Below are 20,147 nucleotides of genomic sequence, written 5' to 3' on the forward strand. Positions count from 1 at the left end.
ACAGTTCCCACAGAGCACCGCGGCGCAGATTCGACGCATAGCCGCGTCGTCACGCTTGCATCGTCATCAGTCTTCAGCCGGAAGCAGCATGGCCAGCAGGTAGGTGCGATACATAAAGTGATGTTAATAAAAGCAGCCAGCGCAGTCCTGTTTACTGGGGCTCTGAGTTCACTGAATGCTATTGAGACAGGGACTGGAGTCAGGAAAGATATTATACATGATATTCTAATAGCATTCAATGAAGGTGCAGTCAGAGACACAGATATTATATTAGCACGGGCACCAAGCCATTCTGGGGTGCGAGGTAATGAACACGTGGATTTCTGCGGGAAACTTATCGTGAACTCCGCCGGAAAAGACGTCACCAGGTCACGCATCCACGGGTTTAAAAGTCTGCGCAGCCTCAAGAGCCTCAACTGTGAGCCCAAAACTAAATCAACAGCATGGCCTCGCCGGAGTTAAATTACAGTTCCCATTAGCGATACATAAGTTAATAAAATGTGGTGAATTGTCAATAAATACCGGTCAGGTCGCACATTTTTCACTTGTAGTATACCGCTTTCCTATTATTATTATTACTAGTAACATTTACTAGGATTTTTTCGGAGTTTATTTTTCAAACATTAGCTAAGTCTGACATTGCTGAATGCTTATAAATGATAAAATGTTACCTAATCTAACGTTATTGAAGTATGTAACTCCAAAATGTGTATATAGAAGATGCACATAATATTATGCTGTGAAAGTGATACAGTATTGAATAGCTACTGTGAAGCTACGCAACAGTGTAACTCACCCAAGCCCGCCCCCTGATTCTATAATCTTTACTGCACAGTGATAAAAGCCATGGGTGTCTCCAAAGTGTAGGATTGACAGCCTAAACAAAACAAAATGGTCAGCGGAACATCCTTCAAAGAACTTCTTGAAAAAGGTGAGTAGATAAAATGATACTGATATAACTTTCTATAATTCCAAATAATCTTCTATAATCTTTCTGTAAGGTTGCAATGGGTGGACGGGTGGTGTAATTAACTACATTCCACTTGTATTTTACAGTCTGTTATATACAGTTTAAGGCAGTGTTGGGATGATTCATTATTCTGTAGTTGAATTGGCTGGTGGCACAAAATGGAGCACGGATCTAACAACAGCTGAACAGAAATAGAATGAAAAAGTCAAATGGGCTGAATGGCTGTCTGTTGTTCTGCCATTTCTTATTTTGTTATGTATAAATCTAAATGATCAATTATTGATAACCTTTTCAGGTTCACAAAACCTTCCAAAAAAAGGGCATATACTGGTCCTGGAAACTGACGGAACTGAGATTGATGATGACAAAATCTTATTGGAGATGCAATCAGAAACTTTAATAATACTGATGGAAGGAGAGAGTTGGATCCCACAGATACCCACAGAAGAACAAGCGAGCATAACATCAATTGAGCAGAAGTCTGATTCCGAAAAAATAAATGAAATCCTATCCCTTGACTCCGCAGCGTACATGGAGTCTTTTGCAAATGGGAGTCAGTACCTGTTTATGTTTATTTTTATCTTGTTCATCAATTTAGTTTTGTTGCACATTATTAAGATTGCACTCTTTATCAATGAATATCAGCCTCAGTCTTATTTCTTTTGGTTTTGTATTATTATTTGTTATTATACTCTACAGGATGATCAACAGTGGATGATAGAACCCCTCTGCCTCCATTTTCTGCCCTGGTGCATAGAAGTCTTCTGGCTGGCAATTCAAGAGGGATATGGCATAAAATGGTTGATGAAGTATCTAATTATTACCTGGCTAATTATCCCAGCCTAAGTGACAGTTCTGAATACAAGGCCTTTGGAAAAAAAGCTGTATAGCAAATACCCATGCATTAAGCATGAAGGGAATGAACCATGGGTAAGATGGAATTCAAGTATGCAAAACAATACATTGGGAAATGAAGCTTGCCATTTCTTTCTGAAACTTGATGTATTTATTCACAATTCTTGTTTTCACCTCTTGTTCTTTTGTAGTCCTTATTTTCTAAGTGCCTCAGTCAGAAGATGAGGCACATGAGGTGGTCTTTAAAAAGGAAAAACCTGCCCATTGACTCCAGTTCGGCACCAATTATGGCAAAGAAAGCCCAGGTACCTATCATACAGAGGCCTGAAGAACGGCCCGATGAAGAATACGTCCGCCATGTCGAAGAATTAAGAAAAGAATTTGACTAAAGCCTAATGACAATCACATAGACATTCTTCTTAAAGAAACCTTTGGCAATCGTCGATTGTGGCTGACCACTCTTCCAGCTGGAAGAATTAAACCAGTTGTTGAAGTTTACCCTTGTTTTGAATGGGGAAAATGTGTAAGTATTTGTTTATTTACTCATGTTATTGTAAAGTTATAGAGAGGATACTACAATTCACCTGCTTACAGTTAACTGCATTATTATTTTCCTTCTACAGTTTCATCAAACAGTCAATATTTCTGATCACTAAAATAAAATTCAAATTGTGGTTGTGAATGTTGGTTTAAAGGTTGCGATTTGCTTTAATCCAATTCAAGTACAGTTATTATGATGATGATATACAGAAACTCATTTTGTGACATTTATTTTACTTTATTTCTTATTCATTTTAAGTAAATATTTATTTTTAATGTAATGTCAACCATTTTCTAAAACTGTTATCTGACAGCATAGGTCCTGGGTTTATAAATTCTAGTTCAACATTCCTGCTTTGGAGGTAGTTTTTATTTTTTTTTATTTTTTACAACTTGTGCATGTGTTTTTCTATGAGGTAATGGGTGAATTTGCAATGGTCCTTGGAAGTACATGATTTGAAACATTGTGCAAAAGGGCTGAACAGGTTAGGACGGTCTCTGAGTTACTGATTGGATCCAAGAAAGAGGTGAGGAAATAAACGATCACAAAACACATTGTATTCTTGTGAATGACTTGTGGCTTTGCCAGCTGGAAACGCACGAAGGTAACAAACAAAAAGAACAAACCCCCTCCCTCTCCCCCTTCACACCCCGCCACTGTACAAAGCAATCACTTATACAAAGGTCATTACCCCCGCCCCATTATCATTTCAGGGAGATCTCAGAATGCTACCTGTAATTCAGCTCATTGAAGAAAAAACGAAATTTGATCAAGGAAAGGGGAAAAAGTCAGTTTCGGTCATCACTGTATACAAGGTAATTATACCAAATAACATTAATCAAAATGTTTGGGAGTGGGGGGGGGGCACCCATTGACTCAGCTTCAAACAAGATGTCCTCTTATTGTCATTCAAGCATAATTATATTGACTTATAGAATGCTAACTATTGACACAGTACATTTAAAATCATCTTTCTTTTATCTAGCAAAGTACAATAAAAATGTTATATTTTATATATTTATATTATTTTGTCATCATTTCATTATGTTATATTTTTCAGGATATATCTACAAGTGAACTTGACAAGTACCTGAAAACCACACAAGAAGAACCACCGCATCTTGTTCTTTGTGTTGCAAAGAACACCCTCCAGGAAGCTGTAATAGTAGGGATACTGTTGCGATATTTTGCCAAGCAAAAACTGTATTGGATGCTGTGCTTGTTCTCCTGGGAACGTACTATGCCTTCCACCTGCAGTACCCCAAAGTTTATTCGCAGGTGCTTGGATTCCTGCAGCAATATATATTGGGAGACCCATTTACTGGATGCAAATCCCATCAATACAGATTTATTTGCAAAAGGGTTTAACGATTAAATTAATGAATTACAACAATAACATTCTTACATAATTGTAAATATCTGTAAACAAATTAAATAATTGTAAATTATTTGTTAAATCTGGATTTCATGATAAGGTAGTATGTTTTTATTGTGTATTTAAATAATTTATTTCAGGGAGTGGTCATATACAGTATTCTATTTGATGTTTTAGATGTTTTTAATACAATCATATATATGTATATAGGTGTAACAGATTTTATTCTACAAATTTTAAATATTTATTACAATTCAAATACTTGTTACTCTTGCAAAAGATTTTTTGTGAAAAAAAAAAGTTTTTGGCTTAACTTTGAAATATGCAATAAATAAAAGTAAGTTGTTTAATTTGTGTCTTTTTGTATTGTAAAAATAAGAGAGCATTTATGTGTTTAGATCTTAAACACCTGTAGATTTGTAAACGTGTTCAGGTGTTTATAAAGTGTTACAGCGAATAAACATGTTCACGTGTTTATTACTTAAACACCTTAACGCGTTTATATTCTAAACATGTTTATAAAGTAAACGCCTTGACGCATTTAAAAAGTGTTACAGATAAGTGTTTATAACTGTTCCAAACTTAAACACATGGTTTTAGAGTGTAATATCACAGATCTATAATAGACGCAACAACTTTATTATCAGCAGGAAATGATTTGTAGAGTTCTTTCTACACCCATTTTGACCACAGAGAGCCACAGAGAGCTGGGGTGGATGTGAAATACTGCAGAAGTGTCACAAAGTACAGTTTGTGCTGAAACTGAGAGAGAGAGGAGAGGAGAATGGCTCTGAGCACTGAGCAAGCTCTGGCACTGCTACTGATCTTAAACAGCGCTCACCTCACAGCAGGTAAGTGATTCTCTCAGAGCAGTGCTTCACAACCTCTACTAAAGTAGGGGGCACATTGCTGTTTAGGGATTTCCCTACAGAGCACTAACAGCTTTGGACAAACACAAACACTGTTATATTACAAACTATACAGGGAGCAGCATTTTACACTAACATGTTGTTTGTAAGACGATTATGGATCTAACAGTACACCTAACAGTGTAAAATATGTGAAATGTCAGGGAAGACTCCACAATATTTTAAACTGCAACAAACTCTTCTCTTAGGTGAAATGGATTTGTAATTGCAAAAGGCAGCATTTAATTACATTTTAGCATTGGAAGAACAGCTGAGTCAGGTACAGTAATGAAGGCACTAGCCAAAACATGTTACTGTTTATAGTTCAGTAAAAACATGTTTAAATCGCAGCGTGTTTGTTCTGCTATTTACGATATTAAATACACCACAGCAAGCGCGTTGTCATATGTTTGAGATATTTTCATTGGTACAATCTGAGCGCTAAATTTAGTGAATGGCGTTTGTTCTTCTGCCATCGAGTAATCTGCAGTACATTTCAATTTGAATTCCCTTCATTTTTTCTTCTCAGTAGTACACTTCCTAATTACAGTCCCAAGTATTTCTGTGCGTTCAGCTTTCACATTTCTTAAAATGGTCAGTTTGAGAAATAAACTTTGTTTTCCCTCCAGCAGCTGACCCTGCTTTAGTACAAAACTCCCGCGGCATTACTGTTTATCATTATGGTGACGTCACCGTGCCTGCTTCATTGCTAAAGAGATATTATCAGCTCATCATCCAACTGGGGAATCTGCTGCGCAGTTAAATCATGCTTAAACTCCTGACGCGAAACAATGTAACCAAATCTATTATATCTGGGATAGCTGCGGCTGCTAAACAAGATGCAACAGAAGATCTGTTCGTGTATCTATAAAACTTTATTCAGGCACTCTACGATTTGACTGGCGAAAGACAACGTTGATTCACAAAGAAAACAGACACTATTTTTTAATGTATACTGTGTTCAATTATAGTTTCGGTTATGGAGGATATTTTATGATCTTTTGAAGCTGCGTGTTTCTGACTTGGCGTTGTTCCTTTTATAATGGGATGGGGGGCCACAATATTTCATTATGAAAACTGGTGCGAGAGGGACCATTTTTCGCGTGACATTTGTCTTTCGTGTAATATTTGGACACACAGAGATACTCTTCCAAACTCTCCAGTCTCTGGATCTCAGGAAATCGTTTGATCGACTCGACAGTCCCCTACATGCACTGAAGCAACTCGGGGAAGATGCCAAGTTTGAGGGATTTTATGAAGAAACTGTACAGCTCCGAGGCCATGGAGAGGAACGCAAACGAGAAAGACTCCGCCGTGGCTGGGATGATTATGAACAAGGGTTCAGCTGCTTTAATGATGACACTTTCTAAGCAGCGGTTCTCAAGCTATGGGGCTTGGCAAGGGGTGCGTTAAGTGCGTGCGCGGCTCAGAGCGGCTCAGTAAAGAATCAGCTTCACGACTCGCTCGGTTCCGCTCCCGCTGAGCCGCTCAGAGCCGATCCTGAGCATTTCTCATCAGGGATCAGAGGGAGCGGACGGAATGGACACCTGCAGGAAACAAGTGGAGATGACAGGCAGGATTGACAAATACGATGAACTGGTTTCGACTTATGAAGTTATGTATTCATTGGCTAAATAAGATGGTAAAAATGGTTGTTTTCAAATTTGTATCATTTAATTTCATTTTTTAAAAATGTAGAGCTATTTTATAGTTACTAATGAATTATTATAAGGCTTGTAGTATTAATATTATTCATACTTTTCATTATTAATGTCGATATTGTCGGTATTAGACACAGCCAGATATGAGGTTCAGTCCAAACAGAGCGCCGAACTCAGCGAGGTCCAGCAGGGGACAGTAACTTCACACGGGTCCATTTCATCAACCATCCCCTCAGAAACACAAACAACCAAATCATTATTAATTATTGTGAGCGTTCCCTCTCTGAGCGGCGCACTTACTGAACGCAGCCATGGTGACAAGGGGGGAGCGAGCTGCGTGTCCTTTTATTTATTAAATTATTTTTGTTTTTGAGTCGTTGGATGATTTGAAGAAAATTACAAATTATTATATATTTTAAATGTATTATATTTAGAAATAACTAAAATAAAATAACGCAATAAACGTTTGTTTAACGTGCTAATGTTCCTTAGCAACTGTGATACGTCACACGTACGTTGCGTGGTCCCCCCCCCAGTAAACTTGTAAACAGTCTGAGCAGCGCGCTTACAGAGAGAAAATATATAAAGGAAACAGGAAAAGAAGGGAAGTTATAATAAATAAAGATGACAGAAAAATAAAGGAAAACAAAGACAGACAAAGGACTACAGATAGAGGGCGCTAATCATCTACAATAATAGATGGAATGCGCCCTATAGATTAACCAGAAGAAGAAGCAGCAGCTTACAGAGAGAAACAGCTTTAATGAGAAACGGATCGTTTTGTGACAAAGGGAGAAAAACGAACAACACAAACCGAAGAGAGGACAGCAGCGGAGGATCCAGCAAAACACAGAAGCAGAAAATATGAGGAAGCACTGTTATGTTCACTAATGTTTCAATAATGAAATCTATTTGTTATTAATGAACAGCTAGCTTGTGCTTGTCCTTTATTGACATGCTTTCTAAAGTTATTTTTCGAAACTTCCTATAGCCTGGAAAACTACCTCATAACTTACTATCAAATCTAGTAGTGACACCTTGTGGTCATGATATGTAACTGCACATCATTACAAGCATATTTAAAACTGGGCTTTACATGGAGCGGGTCCAGCGATGCACCGAGGAATCAAATGTGCGGCGAAATCCTGGCAAACCACAGCATGCAGCCCTGCAAGCTACACCAGCATCTCGAAACACGACAACCCTGCCTTAGCATCTAAACCCGTCATGATTTTACACAGGAAGCGCTATGAGTTTATTTCTTTATTTATTTATCGCATTTATATAGCGCTTTTTATACAAAAGTATCGTAAAGCACTGTACAGAACATAGCAGAAAAAAATACAAACCACAATACATTTGAATAGCATGTCACACATACAACTGCCACAAGCAGACCATTTAAATAACAGAGTTAAACAACAGTATACACCTAATAATACAGAAGCAGAAATTGTGAAGTTACATTAAAACCAACTAAGATAAGAAAGTTAACAGGACAAAAAAAAACAAAATAAGATTTTAGCTGCTTCCATTTGTTCTGTTTTTGAATGAATACTTCTGAAACTCATACTGCTCTATATTGATCAAATCCCTTCTACTCTTTTGTTTTTTTGTTTTGCAACATATAGGATTTTCAGTTTGTTATATTGTTTTAGTAAACTGGGGAGGCGCAGATATTTTTTTCATAGCTCAGGGAGGCTCACTATGGCAAAGTTTGAGAAGCACTGCTCTGAAGACTTCTCAAAAGCAAAGGGGTTCCCTGTTGAGACAAAGATGCTGTTTCACACAAAGGTTGAAGAATGAACTGCACGCTATCTACGAGGATGCTCGCTGTTGTTGTTATTGTTCAGTTACCAGCAATAATATTGTGATCCTGACACACAGTTAAACTGCATTTCATGTTGTTTCTAATTCTTTATTAATATTTGGGTTTACATACACACAGGGAAAGGCACAGGGGCTGCAGTCATTGCTTCTATTTAGTATATTCCTCTCTGTGGAAACAATTGCTGCACTAAATGTAAACATTTCGGGTATTCTGGGGGGATCAAACATGCATGTGTGTAAAGAGCTTTATTTCAAATGTGCAACACTTGGGTTTCCGTCATAATTTAAAGTCTGATAATGCCGCGGCGTTATTGAAGTAAGCTTGTTGGTTGACAGTGAATTAGACTGATGTTTTTTTTTTTTTTTTTTTTTTTTTTAATCATAATCGTTCCCTTGTATTTTTTATAATAGGCACAGTAGTGTCTGATTTATTATTTATTATTATTACACGGTGTTGGTATTATCGTCTGCTTTCACGATTGCATATTCACTTATTAGCGCTTTGCTTTGTTGCTGTATCGTGTAGTAAACAAACACACGTGTTTATGTAAATGGCAGCATTTGTATTGAATAGCATCGTTTCAAATGTAAAAACAGGAGTGAAACAGTCGGACCCGCTGCTAATATTTTATGCCTCCCCAATTTCTGGGTCCCCCAGCCGCTCCCGCTGCCCTGTCACAATGCTGCTGACTGAGTCTGAACCACATGTTTTTATTGGGTTGCTTGTGTTGTATTTGTCCTTTATTGTTTTCCAGGACCCCCTTGTAAATGAGGCCTCGGTCTCAATGGGTAAATCTCCTGGTTAAATAAACAAACCAACACAAAATAATTGGGAACCAGGAAGCAGCAGAAACTTTTCATCGATAGCGTTGTCTTTGAAAGATCTGCAACGTCAAAAATACGAGGAAACAAGCGAAATATCATCAACAGAAGAATGTAGGTGTTTATTCCATTGAGTTTATTGTCTCTTCTCTCTCTTATAGCAGATTGCTCTGCACAAGACCCTGTTGCTGTCTCTGGCTCAGCTGGGGGGAGAGCAGTGCTGCCCTGTTCTTACACCCCCACCCCTGGGCAGGATGTAGAAGTCAGATGGCATGCATATCCAGATCAGGGAGAAGCTGTTCCATTAATCAACTCAAAGACCCCCTCAGCACCCATCCCTGCGCAGTGGAGCGGCCGAGTGAAGCTGTCTGATGAAGTCTCCTCTGGAAACGCCTCTCTGCTAATCTCTGAGCTCAGACTGGAGGACACTCTGCATTACCTGTGTGACGTGTGGATCAATGGGATATGTGTCACTTACAGGAATGTTAAACTGACAGTTCAAGGTAAATATAATAAACATGTTCTGGTTGGTGAGTACTTGTGTTAAAATTAAGAATATGTGCTGAACTGCTGAAACCACTCAAGGTCCTGTGTGTGACTACATGAACACCCTGCCTTGTTTTCAGCACACACAGACAATGGGGTTTGTTTAAGGGTCATTTTCCTGCTGGTCAGTTACGTTACAGCTCTCTTGTTTTGTTTTTTTCTTGCTGAACAAAATGTTCTTCTGCTCCACTGGCATTTGGACCTCTGCTAGGCAGATTTCAGCTGCAGTCCTTACTGACAACTTACTGACTGCTTGGGTTTAGATTGTTGATTTCTTTTGATTGGTTGTTTTGTGTAATGTATTCTCTGTGGATTAACACACAGGGGTTTCTGGTAGAATCATAACATGCAGTATAATTTCAAATAACATCCACACATTCATAACAAAAGCAAACTAGAATACAGAACCTGAGAAGGGCTGCCAACACCAAACCCTTGTGTTTACCATTGAAGCTGTGTGTTCAAAGTCCCTTCATTATCCCATATTGTAAAGCTCACAGATCTTCTCAGTCAATCGGTTTCTAAGCACAGCGAGTTCAGTCATTATCCCAGATGTAAATTAAGCTAATGGAACTTTTAAAAGCTTAATGTCTAAAGCAGGGATTCGCAAAGTGTGGCCCGCGGTCCAAATGCGGTCCGCGATTGCACTGTCTGAGCCCGTCGTCAAATATTTCTTAAAGTTTTCTATATTTTCTTGGAATGAAAAGACCCAGGCCATTAGAAGATAATGTTCTGCTCAATATTGGTACAAGCTGCTACAGTAGCTTTAAGAACATGAAAACAAGACCCACGTGCAGCCAGGGGGGAGGGGATTCGGAGACTGCTGTAACGAATTAAACAAGACCAACGTGCAGCCAGGAGGGAGGGGATTCGGAGACTGCTGTCCCGAATGAAACAAGACCCACGTGCAGCCAGGGGGGAGGGGATTCGGAGACTGCTGTCCCGAATGAAACAAGACCCACGTGCAGCCAGGGGGGAGGGGATTCGGAGACTGCTGTCCCGAATGAAACAAGACCCATGTGCAGCCAGGGAGGAGGGGATTCGGAGACTGCTGTCCTGAATGAAAACAAGACCCACATGCAGCAAGGGGGGAGGGGATTCGGAGACTGCTGTCCTGAATGAAACAAGACCCACGTGCAGCCAGGGGGGAGGGGATTCGGAGACTGCTGTCCTGAATGAAACAAGACCCACGTGCAGCCAGGGGGGAGGGGATTCGGAGACTGCTGTCCCGAATGAAACAAGACCCACGTGCAGCCAGGGGGGAGGGGATTCGGAGACTGCTGTCCCGAATGAAACAAGACCCATGTGCAGCCAGGGAGGAGGGGATTCGGAGACTGCTGTCCTGAATGAAAACAAGACCCACATGCAGCAAGGGGGGAGGGGATTCGGAGACTGCTGTCCTGAATGAAACAAGACCCACGTGCAGCCAGGGGGGGGGGGATTCGGAGACTGCTGTCCTGAATGAAACAAGACCCACATGCAGCCAGGGGGGAGGGGATTCGGAGACTGCTGTCCTGAATGAAACAAGACCCACGTGCAGCCAGGGGGGAGGGGATTCGGAGACTGCTGTCCTGAATGAAACAAGACCCACGTGCAGCCAGGGGGGAGGGGATTCGGAGACTGCTGTCCCGAATGAAACAAGACCCACGTGCAGCCAGGGGGGAGGGGATTCGGAGACTGCTGTCCTGAATGAAAACAAGACCCACATGCAGACAGGGGGGAGGGGATTCGGAGACTGCTGTCCTGAATGAAACAAGACCCACGTGCAGCCAGGGGGGAGGGGATTCGGAGACTGCTGTCCTGAATGAAACAAGACCCACGTGCAGCCAGGGGGGAGGGGATTCGGAGACTGCTGTCCCGAATGAAACAAGACCCACGTGCAGCCAGGGGGGAGGGGATTCGGAGACTGCTGTCCTGAATGAAACAAGACCCACGTGCAGCCAGGGGGGAGGGGATTCGGAGACTGCTGTCCCGAATGAAACAAGACTCACGTGCAGCCAGGGAGGAGGGGATTCGGAGACTGCTGTCCTGAATGAAACAAGACCCACGTGCAGCCATGGAGGAGGGGGGAACTAGGTAAGTCCCTTGAAATCTAATAATACTAATTAGTCGCGGGTTTCATTAACATACTGTAACGAACCTCAGTTCCCGCATCACACAGGGTGAGGCAATTCACACACAGGCGCGAACCCGGGAACTCTCGCACTAAAGCATAGCGCCGATACCGCTGTACAAAAGAGCCGGCTGCCCTGTCACAATGCTGCTGACTGAGTCTGAACCACATGTTTTTATTGGGTTGCTTGTGTTGTATTTGTCCTTTATTGTTTTCCAGGACCCCCTTGTAAATGAGGCCTCGGTCTCAATGGGTAAATCTCCTGGTTAAATAAACAAACAAACACAAAATAATTGGAACCAGGAAGCAGCAGAAACTTTTCATCGATAGCGTTGTCTTTGAAAGATCTGCAACGTCAAAAATACAAGGAAACAACCGAAATATCATCAACAGAAGAATGTAGGTGTTTATTCCATTGAGTTTATTGTCTCTTCTCTCTCATTCCTGTAGCTTGCCCTCCACTAGACCGTGTTGCTGTCTCTGGCTCAGCTGGGGGGAGAGCAGTGCTGCCCTGTTCTTACACCCCCACCCCTGGGCAGCATGTAGAAGTCAGATGGTATGCATATTCAGATCAGGGAGAAGCTGTTCTATTAATCAACTCAAAGACTCCCTCAGCACCCATCCCTGCGCAGTGGAGCGGCCGAGTGAAGCTGTCTGATGAAGTCTCCTCTGGAAACGGCTCTCTGCTAATCTCTGAGCTCAGACTGCAGGACACTCGGGATTACATATGTATAGTGTGGATCAATAGGATATGTGTCACTAACAGGAATGTTAAACTGACAGTTCAAGGTAAATATAATAAACATGTTCTGGTTGGTGAGTACTTAAAGTGTTAAAATTAAGAATATGTGCTGAACTGCTGAAACCACTCAAGGTCCTGTGTGTGACTACATGAACACCCTGCCTTGTTTTCAGCACACACACACAATGGGGTTTGTTTAAGGGTCATTTTCCTGCTGGTCAGTTACGTTACAGCTCTCTTGTTTTGTTTTTTTCTTGCTGAACAAAATGTTCTTCTGCTCCACTGGCATTTGGACCGCTGCTAGGCAGATTTCAGCTGCAGTCCTTACTGACAACTTACTGACTGCTTGGGTTTAGATTTTTGATTTCTTTTGATTGGTTGTTTTGTGTAATGTATTCCCTGTGGATTAACACACAGGGGTTTCTGGTAGAATCATAACATGCAGTATAATTTCAAATAACATCCACACATTCATAACAAAAGCAAACTAGAATACAGAACCTGAGAAGGGCTGCCAACACCAAACCCTTGTGTTTACCATTGAAGCTGTGTGTTCAAAGTCCCTTCATTATCCCATATTGTAAAGCTCACAGATCTTCTCAGTCAATCAGTTTCTAAGCACAGCGAGTTCAGTCATTATCCCAGATGTAAATTAAGCTAATGGGACTTTTAAAAGCTAAACCTCTAAAGTGACTCGGGCTTTAGAATCCTGAAACTCGCTTTTAAACTGTGACATACATTTCAAACAGCTTAAAACACATTTAAATACACACAATGTCTAGAACAGCATTAGTACCCTTTGCAGCGGCCATTACCTGTAGATTTCTGACTGTGGGTCCGATTCACAGAATGTTTTTGTTGGCGTTGGTACCATTTCTGTCTTAATATCAGTTCTGATACCCTTTAGCAAATGATGTAACCCACACAGCTCAGTGTGTGTGCTTGAATTAGTGACACAGTAATAATGTGGTGTACTTTTCAAGATGCTTCTCATTGTTTTAGTGTCCTGTCCGGCCAGGTTTGTCCTGGTCCGGTTTCACCCACTCCCTGTTTTAATATACAGGTACAGTAGTACGACTGAAAAAGTATTAATTGTCGTGTGAAATTGTAATCACTTTAACTAAATCAGGGATTGTTTGAATGCTGTTTGAATTCCTCATCATGAAGGAAAAAAAGAATAGCTGACATTTTTTATCTCACTAAATATGATCTCACTGTCATGGTATAAAGGGTGGTATTAACGCAAATTAATTATTCATGAGGGCGGGTCAAACACCACGGAACAAAGTGCCATGAGGACGTTGGTGAATTACAGCAGGAGCAAGGAGTGAAGTTTGAGGAGTGATAATAACACACCTCCAGTCTTCACTCCAGTTTACCACTGGGACGTGAATTGGGCCCTTTGTCTTTGGCGGTGGTCAGTTGTGTAGAAGGTACTGGCTGCTGTGTCAGATATTAAGGCATCATTTGTATGTAAATTGAATTGTGCTTACAGGACCTCCAAAGAGAGATTCAACTACTTCAAGAACAACAACGACCACAACCCCGACAACTAGACCATCAGCAACCCCGACAACTAGACCATCAGCAACCCCGACAACTAGACCATCAGCAACCCAGGAAACCAGCCCATGCCCAACCCAGCAGGGGAATGCAGCAGCACAGAGGAGATCGTTCTGCATGAAACCGCTTTGATAACTGGATTCTAATTGGATTGCATGTACCTGTATTTAGTGAGTGTTGTGAGTTAAGCGGAAGTTCAATTATTCCTGTGTGTTGCTGCTGCTGGTTCCCTATGCCAGTATAGTCCATTGTGAAAGAGTATTGCTGTTACTGTAACCCGCTGCATCCTGCCTGTGCCTGCATCTCTTCATTTCTATATCATTTTAATAAGAGCGTTTTAGCATTTTGATATATTTCATTTTCTATTCATCACTGATTGCTGTTGCTTTATTTGTTAATAAAGTAGTTGGTGCTGTTTACTATAGATCATTGTTACATACAGTTCTAAATTCTTTTTAGGAATATTATGTATAAAATGCATTAGAGAAAAAGCTTCTACTTGGTCTTGCAAATTAAAAACAGTGAATTACTAAATGTTAATTGCACATTGAAATGTGTTATTGCTTTTCCTTTTTTGCTTATGAATAATAAAATATTTAGCTGTGTCCTGTGTCTTGGCATTTCTCTGTACAATCCTCAGCCTCATTAGAGAGCCTGTGTGCTACAGAAGGTATGAAATTCCTTTTTTTCGGCTTCCAGCACCTACATAATGTGGGGTGTCAGACTATATTCCTGTTCACGGTGGAGCTGTTCTGTGGCCTCTCTGTCTAAGGAGGCCCTACAGGGCTGATAAGTTCACATTGTGAAGAAATTCAGCCACTACTGTTGTCTTTTTCCTGTGGTTACAGTCCCTATTGCTTATCTAATGACAATTTATTAACATGGAACTGGACTTCAACTAAAAGCACTGCTGCCCCCTAGTGGATATTATCAAGAGCAATACAGCAGTATAATCGGACACAGTTTGCTGTTAATGAAGTTTCACAACATTCGACTCGGATTAAACATCAGAGCTGAAGAAGCAGCAATATGTATCTTGGAATTCCCTTAAGTTTATATAGAGCGCAATGGCTAGGTAGTTATATTAACAGATAAAGGAAATATTTCAAAATTGTATTTGTGTTTCAGTTATTTTCTTAATATTGCGGGATCATTCTGAGGAAAGTGATGAGTTTATGCATTGAAGCGCTGTAGAGTGTGTCAGTAGATACTCGTGGAGCCACAGATGTGCCCATAGCCTGTATGTGGGGCACAGCCCCTTTAAATAACTCCGAGGAGAAGGCATTGTGAATGATTCCCGCTGTCTCACACTGGAGATGTCCTGGATGGCTTTTGGTTATGAGATGCAGCAAACGTCTAAACCACAAAGCAAAAGAGACGGGCTCATCTGCATTCGTGGTTTCGAGCGTTTAACCTCATCTCTCATCTCACCGGCAGGAGACAGAATCCATCCCGGGAGCGGATCACACAACACTGCCCGTTACAGCAGCAGTGTGAAGGGTTTACAGCCCCAGCGCTGTGAGGATGGCTGGCACCGAGGAGCTCGTTCTGTGGGACCTGTCTAGGGTCCTAGTGCCGACCAGAGCTAATTATTACATAGAGAGGTTTAGAAAAACATTTTACACAACACGTGTATTTTTATGTTATTTGATCGTTTTTCTTAATTTATGTGTATAAGGGAGGATGTGTGGCAGGGGTGCATGGAAATAAAATATCTTAGTATCCCTTAAATATCACTAAAGGTCTAAGCACATCGGACGCGAACGACGCGAGCGAGCAAATAAAAAATAATGAAAGCTATTGATTTAAATGGAGCGATGCACACCGCAGCCGTAGCGAGCGGCGCGAACGAAGCGAGCGAATTTAGAAATCAATGTGTTTTATTTCTATTCGCGACACGAGCTATTGGCGTCGCAATGCACCAATCAGAAATCAGATCAAAGGGAGCGGCTGTCAGACTGTCACTGTCTCGATCACGCAGAGATTACCACAGAAATAAAAAAATGACATCAATGAGAATGTAATTATTAAAGTGGAAAAATATAATGCTCTTTATGATGCCAGTGTCAGTGGTTATAAAGACAATAAAAAGAAGGACGCCATATGAGAAGAAATAGCAGAACATTTGAAAATTCATGGCATGTCTATCTCTCTTTATTTCACCTCAATTTCAGTCAAAGTGACGGGGAGCGCCACACACTGGTTTCATATTTCTGTAAAATTACGCTTCTTTTTAATAATATTGACCAATAATAATAATAATCACATTCACACAATAACGGAGAAGATTTTATTAAAACTGAAAATCAATAAAAGTAGGCCTATATTATATTAAACTAATGTCTTCAGTATTTCCAAATAAATATATGTAGATGTATTCTTTTTGAATACTTTACATGTTAAACCGGACAGTCCGGGAATTGGCCTCTGTGTTCGGGTGGCAGGAATTAACAAACCCGGACGCCCTGATGTCCGGTTTGAAGTGAAACGCATAAGAGACACCAGCCTGCCTTTAATATCTTCTTTGACGTGCCGCAGAACGGGACATTTTGGAGTGGAATTGATTTTAACTTTATTGGTGGTTTGGATTGGCTTGCCAATAATCCTTCCACCAATCAGAAGGCGGCACACAGTGTGCGATCCCGCCCTCGCACAGACTCGTGGTTTGCAGCGCAGGTTAAAGAAGCGCTGGCCATGGGGAAGAATGTTTCGGATGTCAAAGTGAATATGAGAATGGCAGCGAGTGATACTGGAATGACAATGTGCTTCAAAAAATGAAAAGCAGACCGGACATTTCCATCCATGGATTTAGGAAATCTGGAATCATGATGCGATCAGAAACTCTGAGGCAGTGTAAACTGCGCTGCTACTATGGTGCAGAACCTGCAGACTGTTCTTTTTTAGGTTAAGCAGTTTTGTGTTGTTTGTTTGTTTGTTTGTTTATATACAGGGGTTAATTAAGTAGCAGCCATTTGTTTATGCCAGACTTGTTAGAAAGTCTGTCACAATGGTGGACATTTCCTTTGGACTGTTACTGTCGATATGTGTCCATACTAATATTAAGACACCCACCGTGCAGGTATCACAAACCAATATGTCGTCCCTAACCAATATGTTCAAATAAATTAGTTATGCACCGTATAAAAAAACGATTTTGCCAGTGCTTGCTAGTCTATTAAGCAGTTTTAAATTTAAAGCGTTTTCATTTCAGCTTTATTGTTAAAGTTTTCACTCGTGGCAATACTGTCCTGCAATCACTTCATGATACTGTGATCATCCCACCGTGTTATGTTAGTGAACCAGAGCTACGTTTTTAAAACTGAGAGTTAGAAAATGCCTGTCGTTCAAGTGTACTGCAGTTAGTAATCCTTTCCAAGTACTGATGTCTTCAAATTGAAGCGCCATATAAGAGTCAGAAATACAGCAAATCATTTTTAGAAGGCCTTTGACGCTCTCCCAGCTATCAATTTTAAGTTCCCAGAACGTTTTTTTTAAGTTACAGGAACGTTAGGAAAGGACGTTCACAGAATGTTTTTCATAAACGTTTTCAGACGTTATTGGAACGTTCGCTGTAGGTTTTGGTTGTAATGTTTATTTTTTTTATTATTATTATTATTATTATTATTATTATTATTATTATTATTATTAATTTATTTATTTATTTATCTATTAATTTTTTATGTTTTTATTATATTTTTCATCCTCCTCCGGGGTCTGGATTCGAACTGCTGACCCTCGGCACTAAAGGCAAACTCTCACCCCTCCCCCGAAAGCTGAACTCTGCATTACCGAAAATTGGCAGAACTGTATATGAACTTGTCTGTGATTCAAGTGCTATGCAAACAGAAAACTGGTGTCGCGGACGGTAAGAATTTATCCGATTTTTTAAATTAAATAATTGCGTAAACATTAAAAAAAAAAAAAAAACATTCGCCCTAATTTGGAAAATAATTTCACCAATACTTCTGAAGACCTTTAGAAAAATCACGTTTTCAGAACGTTCTCTCGACGTTGTGTAAAACACAACCAAACCAGAACCTTGCAGCATCGTTGTGTGTTGGTTGAGATCCATCACGTACAGAACGTTTCCCTTTCACGCAGCTAGAACGTTCCTAGAACATTACGCCTGAACAGAAACGTTCTAAGAACGTTGTAGCGACGTTGTGTTCGTCACAACCGAACGGGAACCTTCCAGGAACGTTAGGAACACGTTTTGTGTTAGCGAGGCTATTGTTTTGAGCCGCGGCTGCTCCAGCGCAGTACCTCTTGAGAAGCTGCGCGGCTGTGCAGACTTTTAAACCCGTGGATGCGTGACCTGGTGACGTCTTTTCCGGCGGAGTTCACGATAAGTTTCCCGCAGAAATCCACGTGTTCATTACCTCGCACCCCAGAATGGCTTGGTGCCCGTGCTAATATAATATCTGTGTCTCTGACTGCACCTTCATTGAATGCTATTAGAATATCATGTATAATATCTTTCCTGACTCCAGTCCCTGTCTCAATAGCATTCAGTGATCTCAGAGCACCAGTAAACAGGACTGCGCTGGCTGCTTTTATTAACATCACTTTATGTATCGCACCTACCTGCTGGCCATGCTGCTTCCGGCTGAACACTGATGACGATGCAAGCGTGACGACGCGGCTATGCGTCGAATCTGCGCCGCGGTGTTCTCTGGGAACTGTAGTTTGTTTAATATTTTTGCAGATGTAGTAAAACACATTCGTTTTAGAAAAACGTGAACAAATATAATAATGTGATCCATCCAACCCCAGCTGCTCAACCCCTTTCTTAAGCTGAAGGAACACGAAAACACTTTTTCAGGACCAGTGGTTTGAAACCTGGTTCCAGGAGACCGGGAGGCCTAGTTTGAGGTTGCTGTATCAAACCCCAAGCCTCCCCTGGTGTGCCCTGCAGTGGCCTGAAACCAACTTCCATGGCAGGAAGTGGCTTCGTGTTCCCTCCGCTTTACTCGCGATTCTGTCAGATTTCTGCGGCACCGCGGCGATGGTTAATGTTGCTGATACCAGCAGCGGGACAAGAGCACTGGCGGCTCTGCGACAGCAGGTGGTGCTGTTTCCCTAGATTCCACAGACACCAGTAAAGGCTGCCTGAGTCACAGGTCCCGAAAACACCCATAGGGTTGTATTGTGATCTCTTAAACTAATGGAGAGGATACTGTTACATTAGTAACTATATTATTCCCACTGCTCTGGTGTTTTCTCCGAGTCAGGGTGATTTATAATAAATCCCTTTTCAATGTCACTCAATGCTGTGAATGCATCGTGAAACAATATCCTAGTTTTAAGAGTTTCAGATGGATTGGAGGTTTGAAAATGCACCAGCGATTCCACACAGGAGAGAAACCTTACCACTGCAGTTGCTGTGGGAAGTCTTTTATGGCCTCCGGTTCTCTTAAAAGACACAAATGCAAGTTGTGAAAGTTTAGTCAGAATGTGAGTGTGTGTTCATTCACCCGCACTCAGTAATCCCAGTCTTTTTAAACAGCAGCTTAATATAAAAACTGTGAGAACTCTGGTGAATGACTACAGAAGATGCACATCCCTCTATATTAAACACACTGTTCTGAAGCTGTTCCATTATAAAGTACATTCCTAGAAGTGTTTTAGCATTATAATTGATTTCTCTTTTAAAATGTCCCTTTGAACTAGCTTTAAAACATAGCTTGTCTCAATTCCAACTAATGTCTGTTTAACTCTTCCTAACATAATAAACTGCATTGGAATGAGAATTTCAAGCGGTTTTAATCAGTAAGAAGGGTTTCTATTAGCATGATTAGTAAGCTGTGTGTTAATTGTGTTCAGATGAACTTCAAGATTGAGAGAAATAATCTGAGTAAACCCTATCTTTGTAAACAAATAAATAATAATAATAATAATAATAATAATAATAATAATAATAATAATAATAATAATAATAATAATAATAAATGGTCTGATTGTGGCAGTTGTATATTTGAAAATATATTGTGGTTTGTTCTTTTTTTCTGCTATGTACTGTACAGTGATTTGCGATACTTTTGTATACAAAGCGCAATATAAATGCAATAAACAAATAAAGAAAGAAATAAAAAAATCTACAAGAGGAACACCTGCCACACACACAGCATGCAAATACAGCACTGTGCAAAAGAGCTGGCCAAAACATTAGGAACACCTGCCATACACACAGCATGCAAATACACACAATACAGCACTGTGCA

At 40.6% G+C, this 20,147-nt stretch overlaps 1 protein-coding gene and 1 long non-coding RNA gene across 4 annotated transcripts; both read left to right on the forward strand.

The window, feature by feature from the left end:
• Positions 1 to 835: 835 nt before the first annotated feature.
• LOC117964767 (uncharacterized) lies at positions 836 to 4,147 on the forward strand. The gene is made up of 6 exons (XR_004661208.2): positions 836 to 931; positions 1,266 to 1,523; positions 1,670 to 1,900; positions 2,017 to 2,892; positions 3,080 to 3,181; positions 3,427 to 4,147. It is a non-coding gene; the product is annotated as an uncharacterized LOC117964767 (long non-coding RNA).
• Positions 4,148 to 4,450: 303 nt separating this feature from the next.
• On the forward strand, positions 4,451 to 14,531 carry LOC117968960 (uncharacterized). 3 transcript variants are annotated; one of them, XM_059006781.1, is made up of 4 exons: positions 4,451 to 4,592; positions 9,124 to 9,465; positions 12,072 to 12,410; positions 13,859 to 14,531. In XM_059006781.1, exons 1-4 carry the CDS (start codon positions 4,526 to 4,528, stop codon positions 14,056 to 14,058), a joined length of 948 nt encoding a protein of 315 aa, XP_058862764.1. In that variant the 5' UTR covers positions 4,451 to 4,525; the 3' UTR covers positions 14,059 to 14,531. The 3 variants fall into 3 exon arrangements, 2 of the variants coding, with proteins under 2 accessions (XP_058862764.1, XP_058862765.1); XR_009310091.1 differs by lacking the exon at positions 4,451 to 4,592 and adding an exon at positions 5,349 to 6,291; XM_059006782.1 differs by lacking the exon at positions 12,072 to 12,410 and having other exon boundaries at positions 4,452 to 4,592.
• The last annotated feature ends 5,616 nt before the right edge of the window (positions 14,532 to 20,147 follow it).

Source organism: Acipenser ruthenus, chromosome 33 (genome assembly GCF_902713425.1).
Source record: "Acipenser ruthenus chromosome 33, fAciRut3.2 maternal haplotype, whole genome shotgun sequence".
In the NCBI taxonomy this organism is placed as follows: domain Eukaryota; kingdom Metazoa; phylum Chordata; class Actinopteri; order Acipenseriformes; family Acipenseridae; genus Acipenser; species Acipenser ruthenus.